General features: G+C 45.1%; 1 protein-coding gene across 1 annotated transcript in view; it reads left to right on the forward strand.

Moving 5' to 3' along the window:
- mpp2a (MAGUK p55 scaffold protein 2a) overlaps positions 1–7,500 on the forward strand; it is a 51,736-nt gene that overhangs the window by 41,204 nt on the left and 3,032 nt on the right. Inside the window, exon 10 of the mRNA XM_063190010.1 lies at positions 4,753–4,955. Within this exon, the coding sequence (XP_063046080.1) occupies positions 4,753–4,955 (203 nt within the window). The remainder of the gene's footprint in view (positions 1–4,752; positions 4,956–7,500) is intronic.

The raw sequence follows: 7,500 nt of genomic DNA on the forward strand, positions 1-7,500 counted from the left end.
ATCGCTAAATTCTGGGCAAATTATGGTTAAGCATTAGTTTGGGGTGTTTGGCTTTCTTATGGCATAATTTCATAAGATGCAACCTTGGCACTTCTGTTTGTGTTTTTAAAGTTATTTAGCCAACATAACTTTTTTGTTGTTATCAGGGCATCATGGGCACCACTACACTTAAACTTGGGATGTCATAGCTAAGTCATGTCGGCTTTTTTCTGCTTTTAGCCGCCAACTCTTGTGCCATTATCGTGATTTGGCATGCTTTCCACTGGACACCAATAAAAAGTGTCTCACAAATACTCACACATGACATTTATGTCGGCTTATTTAGCTTTTGCGCTATTATCGCCGAAGGTCTGGTAGGCTATATCGCACGTTTCAGACAGATCGCCAAACACAGTTTGAAATTTACACAAGGGCTTTAATGTCAAATGGATGGAAATAACATGAATGAATAGATAGGTGGCACGCCGCAACGAGGGGGTGTGTCGCTATGTCCGGGGCTCATAATTTTCTATAGCAACTGATGAAGGTGCTTTGTCTCCGGGATTTGGTCTCCTTTCACATGGTAACTTATTCAATTACCTGCACATCCATGTCTCGCTATGTCCGGGGCTCATGCTTCTGTGCGCGATTGGGGGGATTAAATGGGCATGTTCGCACGTCTCCTTCTGTTCACTCTCAGTTGTCGAGCTGCTCGTATTTTCATGCGTCTTTGTCTTCTTAACATGCGCTGCGTCCCATACAGCTTCTGAATCGACAACTTTGCCATGTAATAAAACTGTTCTTGAAAGGCAAGCCATTTTCTTTGCAGTTCTTGTCGTCTTTGTCCGTAGGCTACGAGCCAAACGGCGACCTGCTCCAGCAGAGTTTGCTCAATTTTCTTCTCCTTCTTTATCGTTGTTCTGTTGTTGTCCTTCTGTGATTTGGGGCGAAAGTGGGCTGTGCCCGACTGACGTTTCACAAACAAGGCGTGTACCTGAATGTGCCTGGGGTCGGCTATGAGTCCGATCAGGCAAAAAATAGCCCGGGGCCGGCAGCTCCGAGCCGGCCACTCTCCTGAGCCCCGGGCGGCCCCGGGCCGCTGAAGCGCGGCTAATGAGACCAAGGCTATTGGTTCCCATTTAATTGTAGCCAGTTAGCTTTGCATGCATACTGCAATAACGAGCGTGGGCCAGTCCTTCATGTGGGAAAATGTATGGAATGGAAAGGGGAACCCATGCTAAATACATTGCTACTGCGATTTCCAGTCACAAATATCATCAACAAAACATTCCTGGTAAGCACTATGACTGTTGTTTAACAATAGGCTGTATTGACAAATCGCACAGGTGTGTAGTTTTACAGCAGGTTAGAAGATTTCAACCTGTACTCGCTAGCATCGCGCTAATGTTTATGGGTTTGGCCCCATAAAAATTGAGCTTTGTGACCCAGTATATAAAAATCTAGTGGCGCAAAATAATCGAAACGCTACTCAAATGGGGTCTTATTATTTCTAGCTTCGAACTTAATATTAATATTTCAGGACAAAAAATTATAAAAAATCACAAAAATGATAATGGTAAAAAACTCCATTGACACCCATTCATTTTGCACTGTCCCGTGGGTAGGGTTAGCCAATTGTGGCTAACAGGAAGTTCCGTGAGTGAACAGCCCCTGGTTATACACTCCACCACTGGTGTGATAGGCCTACAACAGATTCACTCATCAATAGTTTTGAGCCATCCCCGTTCTTCTTCTTCTTCAAAAAAAAAAAAGAAGTACAGCACAAGCGGTCAACAATTCGGTGGCGGTGCAGCTCGAGAGACAAAAAAAAAAAGCCAACATTGTTGCTGATGGCAGAAAAGAAAATACGTGTAATACTATGTCTTTAAAGTGCAATGACAATCGTTAAACGAGTTGGACTGAGATTCCAATATGGGCTAATAATGCATGGAATGCATAGCTGGAAGAAGGTAGGACACGTCGTTGCACCTGCCGGGGCAGATTGTTAGAAAAAAAAGAATAGTTTACTTCGACTGCGCATGATGTCTTTTTCATGAAGGGTTTGCCTTTTAATCATTGTGGCTTTTACTAACATTATTCATAGCCCCAATGGGACGGATATCATTGGCAGCTAGCTAGGATACCACGCGTTTCATCCTCAAAGTTTAGCGCGTTTGACTGGCTGCGTAAAAGGGGGGGCTATGATAGAACTAGCTCTAGTTGTCTTTCTGACAACGGATACTTTACTGTCTCATCTGTAATCATAGCAGATTAACTTTGTTGTTGCCGATATATATTCAAGAAATAAGTTAAAAATGGGTTGCATTTTACAGGAGTCACTGTTGCTATCCCAGGCAGAGCCAATATTTTATGCCACGTCTTGTTCTGGGAAGCAGTGTTCTGATGGGTGAACTCATATGGTCGATAAATGCCGTTTCGATGTTTGTTTCACTTTCAAGGCTTGTTGTAGGCTATTGTGTGATGCTATTTTTGCTAACTGGAATAGTGTGCCGCAACAGTTGTGTGTGTGCTTGTTTTTGAGTGGCTCAACGTCTGTGTCCATCTTCTCGGACTATGCGTTTCGTTTGAGTTCAGTTATTTGCGCACTGCGCACTCAGGGCTGATGCGTGGGCGATTTGCCTTGATTCGAGTGGAAAGTTGCGCGACAAGCTTGGGAAAGTGTGTTACTTTTGTTAAACGATAGACGTCTGACTGTGACTGTGTTGTGTCTGCGTGCGTCGTGTCAGCTTGAATGAGAGAACACTAGTGCGTGCAGGAATCGGGGACGTTTTTTATATCAATGGTAAGCGTGTGCCTGGCACCGCACATCGAGAGGCAAAAAAGTAGCCATAGGTTTTCAAAACGGTAGAACACAGAGGCAGACTACCGCACCCTGTTTGTAAACGTCAACAAGTTGTTTGTAACAGGATGAATAGTGAATTTGTGAAAAACATACAAATAACCAACAACTAGTTTTCTCCCTCTGATTGCTATGACCACAGTGCATTGTTTTTTAAATATCAGAAATACAACTGCAAGCAATGCGCACCAGTGCTTTCACCAGAACAGTGTTTGCCCATTCTGATGTGAAAGACAAAATATACTGGTAGCCTGCTACTACTACAACAACAACAAAAACCATAATGAGATCACTGTATCAACGCATTGCAATTCCAAGTCAATAATTCTGTGAGATCAGCTACCATTTTGAAGCAACACTCATTGTGAATACATTCTGCATAATGTTGTGAACAATTCATAAATAATGGGTAGAAATAAGAGGAAATAACCAAAACATGCCCCAAATTGCAGTTCAGTGTTTGCAGTCTGATATAGTATCCATCATTCCTCCATTCTCGACCAGTTCTAGTCAATCTGGTGGCCTAGGCCTGCCCCCTTTCCCTCTTTCCCTTTTTTGTGTTTAGAAATTGGCATCTGTAAACATAGCATTGTAGGCCTACATCTGATTGAGCACATCTGATCTAGTACCTACAGGTACATTCATATTGAGTGTATACAGACCTACTTAGTGTATAATGAATATTCATTGTTAATGTGAAGTGTAAAGTTTTATGTTGGTTCTGATTTTGTGGCAGTTTTTGGTATTACTGGCACCCTCAAGACATAGGCCTATTCTGCTCTAGGCGACTGCCCTGTCTGCCTATGTCTAGCGCTGGCTCTGACACCATTCCTTGCGTAAAACCAGTGTATGTTTCGTTACGAGGGCAGAGCCTGGCTACATTGTTTTTAGTAGGGTTACGGAGTGATACTCGATCGGGTACCTAACCGGTAAAAAAGCTCAGTCAGATGACTTTTTTTTGCTTTAATCCCTGTAGTAGTCAGATACTGAGCAACATTTTATTGGTTGTTTTCTGTATCAGTCTTGCAGTTTTCAATGCTTTGAAGTGCTTTTATTTAGTTTAACATTCATTTGCTCCTGAAATATCCAAGGAAATAATTGAAACATAAAAAAAATTCTGCATCGATTATGGAACTTGCCGCATTGAATTGAATTGTCCATGCCCCGCATTGCATTGCATTGCCGAATCGATTATTGTTGACACCACTATGAATTATCCATACATGCACAGGGATATGGAGGCTGGACGCATCTGCCTACTGAATAAATACACAGGATGGCGGACTGCACATTTGCATTCTGAATGTCAACCCTCAGTTTAGAAGGGGCCGTGTTCGCTGGGGCTTGGGTTGTAGTGCTATAAGCTGGAAAACAAGTCGGCATCTGCCTGCGCCTGCGCCTTCCTGCATCCACAAATGTGTTTTGCTCGGTGCAACAGCTCAAAAAGTCCAGAGCTAATCAGCGGTGAAAGTGATTGAGGCACACACACACACACACAGTGCCTGATGTAAAGAACATGTATATTAAAACCCCTTAATGCACACCGTACCTCCTATGGCACACACTGTAATAGACATTGAAAGTTAACTACTACTATGACAGTGCATGGGGTCTTAAGTGTTACATTACGGCTTAGTCATTGCCATTCTGGTAACAGCTCATTTATAATGGTGTGTCTTAAGGGGTTAAGGCAGAAATAATTACAGAAAGACATCAAGTGAAGAGAAACCCTGAGCACCCTGAAGAAGGCTTGCGCCGAAACGCGTGGGTCTCTGCTCCCATGTTTTTAAACTTAATAGCCATGTCTCAATAAAGGCTTTTTAATATTTTTCCACAAGAAGAGTGCCTTGGACTCCTTTTTTGACAAGATAATTACAGAAAGTCTGTGTCCCTGGTCTGGTTCTGGTCTGCAGACACGTCGCGTAAGCCCAAGGCGGGGGAGAAGGAGAGCATGATGTACGCCTTCACCACGCGCAGCAAGATGGATGCCGACATCAAGAACGGACGCTACCTGGAGCACGGCGAGTACGACGGGAACCTCTACGGCACCAAGATCGACTCCATACACGAGGTGGTGGAGGCCGGACGCATCTGCATACTGGACGTCAACCCACAGGTGAGACACCCCACCCCCCACCCGCAACCAGGTGAGCTGGGGACAGGCCACCCACTAGCAGGTGTGCTGGAGACAGGGGGCTGGGGTTGGCGGGTATAAATGAGCCAGGTGTGGGTGTGTGAGATCATACGCGAATTGGTGTAGGCCGGACGCATCTGCATATTGGACGTCAACCCACAGATGAGATCTCACCCCCCTACCAGGTGTGCTGGAGACAGGGGGCTGTGAGATGGGGTAGGTATAAATGAGCCAGGTGTGGGTGTGTGAGATCATACGCGAGTTGGTGTAGGCCGGACGCATCTGCATACTAGACGTAAACCCACAGGTGAGCTGGGAGGAGCCCCATCCCCCTACCAGGTGAGCTGGAGACAGGGGGCTGTGGGCTGGGGGTCTGGGGGGTATAAGTGAACCAGGTTTGGGTGTATGAGATTGACTCCATACACAACATTATATGTGGGGATCCATTAAACTAATATTACAGTCTGTAGCGAAGGGGAGTAGAGTTGCCCAGCCCGGTCTCGAACCCGGACCTTCTAGGGTAGTAAACGGGGGCTCTGACCGCTACTCCAAAGAGCCACACTCGTTGGCGTGACAGTCAGAACACACCCACAACCCTAGTGATGGTCACTCCATCACACTGCCTTCCCCTTCGGGAAGCGCATGCGTGCGCTTTACACACTCATGGTGTCCCTCACTCAACTGCCCATCATGCTTCTCCCATCCAGTGTGCCCCATTATCAATGCTTCACCCATCACTGGGGTCCCTCACACCGGAGTCACCAATCCTGGGAGTCCCTCACATGGAATTACGGCTCACACACAATGGGTACGCTTCTGATGGCCTCAGGGAAGCCATTCCATTACTGACAGTATTTGTAGCGAAGGGGAGTAGAGTTGCCCAGCTGGGACTCGAACCCGGACCTTCTGGGGTGGTGAACTGGGGCTCTGACCACTACACCAAAGAGCCAGGCTCGTTGACATGACAGTCAGAACGCACCCACAACCCTAGTGACGGTCACTCCATCACACAGTCTAGTAATATAACAGCAGAATATAGCAAATTTACCCGCACATACACAAGGAGATGGAGGCTGGACACTACTGCATAGGCCTACTTAACATCTTTCTTCCTGACTATAGAGTTTTTTTTTTTTCTCAGACCTCACTGAGCTTTACCCCCTATAAACCATCAATCAAAAAGGGCGTTTTTCCTCACCCCTGTAACCACCAGGGGCCACATCTGAGCGCCAAAATTCTGTGTTACTATCACTTATGCTGGACCCAACCACTGTGGACCTTATGCCTCTAAGAATCCTGGGCCCAACCTATGTGGACCTTATGACTCTACAATCTCTATCTATGTCTTCTTCTTTTGTCTTCTTGCTATTCTCTCTTGTTTCTGTCTCTCCTCTCTACGTCTCCTTTTATATCCATCTTCTTAACATTAATGTTTTTTGTCCCCATTTGTTAAGCACTTTGAGTTGCATGCCTTGTATGATACACTGCTCTACAAATACAATTATTATTATTATTATTATTAGCAGCACTCGCCGCGCCGCTCACGTGTTTAGGGGCCATGTTCGCTGGGGCTCGGGTTTTAGTGGTACAGTATAAGCTGGAAAACAAGTCGGCATCTGCCTGCGCCTTCCGCCCCCAAATGTGTTTTGCTCGGTACAACAGCTCAAAAAGTCCAGAGCTAATCAGCGGTGAAAGTAAATGAGGTGCACACACACACACACAGTGGCTGATGTAAAGAACATGTATATTAAGGCAGAAATAATTGCAGAAAGTCTGCGGAACTAAACTTGAGTGAAGCTTGGCCGGAAACATTTGTCACTTCAGCTTAGTTCGGCAGTCTTGCTGTAATTATTTTGGCCTTAATATGCATATTCTTTACAGCAGCCATTGTGTGCGCCTCATTTATTTTCACCACTTAGCGGTATAAGTGAAGCAGGCGTGGGGTGCGGTATGTGAGATTGACTCTAAACATGAGGTTGTGGAGGCTGGCTACAGTACGTCTGCATACTGGACGTCATATTGGAGCCATTTTGTGTTAGGGGACTTTATATCAGGGGTCCCCAACCTTTTTGGGTCTGAGGGCTACCAAGGGCTACCCGCGAGCTACTGAGGGTTACCCGAGGGCTACTTTTGTTCAAAATCCTCTACTGATGTCTTGGCATCATTCTCAAATGACACTAATATTAAATGATAATTTGGTTATAAAGAATAAATAAAAGTTTTAAAGAATAAATAATCTCATATTTAAATTAAGAAAAGCATTAACTGTGACTAAAACCTAGTAGTCGTAGTCTGTAGTCTGTTTAGTAACATCCTTGGTGGGCACCTCAGAAGCTCCTGGAGAGCTACCTGGTGCCCGCGGGCACCACGTTGGTGACACCTGCTTTATATCAACCTATACGTAAGTGTGAGCCAATGAGGTCCAGTACACACACAGTAAAAACACAGTGTTAAGGCAACACCTAAAGGGTACTCTGGAATCAGTGTTGAATGAACACTGTCTTTTACTATGTAGAGTAGACAAAGG

Source organism: Engraulis encrasicolus, chromosome 2 (assembly GCF_034702125.1).
Source record: "Engraulis encrasicolus isolate BLACKSEA-1 chromosome 2, IST_EnEncr_1.0, whole genome shotgun sequence".
Lineage (NCBI taxonomy): Eukaryota > Metazoa > Chordata > Actinopteri > Clupeiformes > Engraulidae > Engraulis > Engraulis encrasicolus.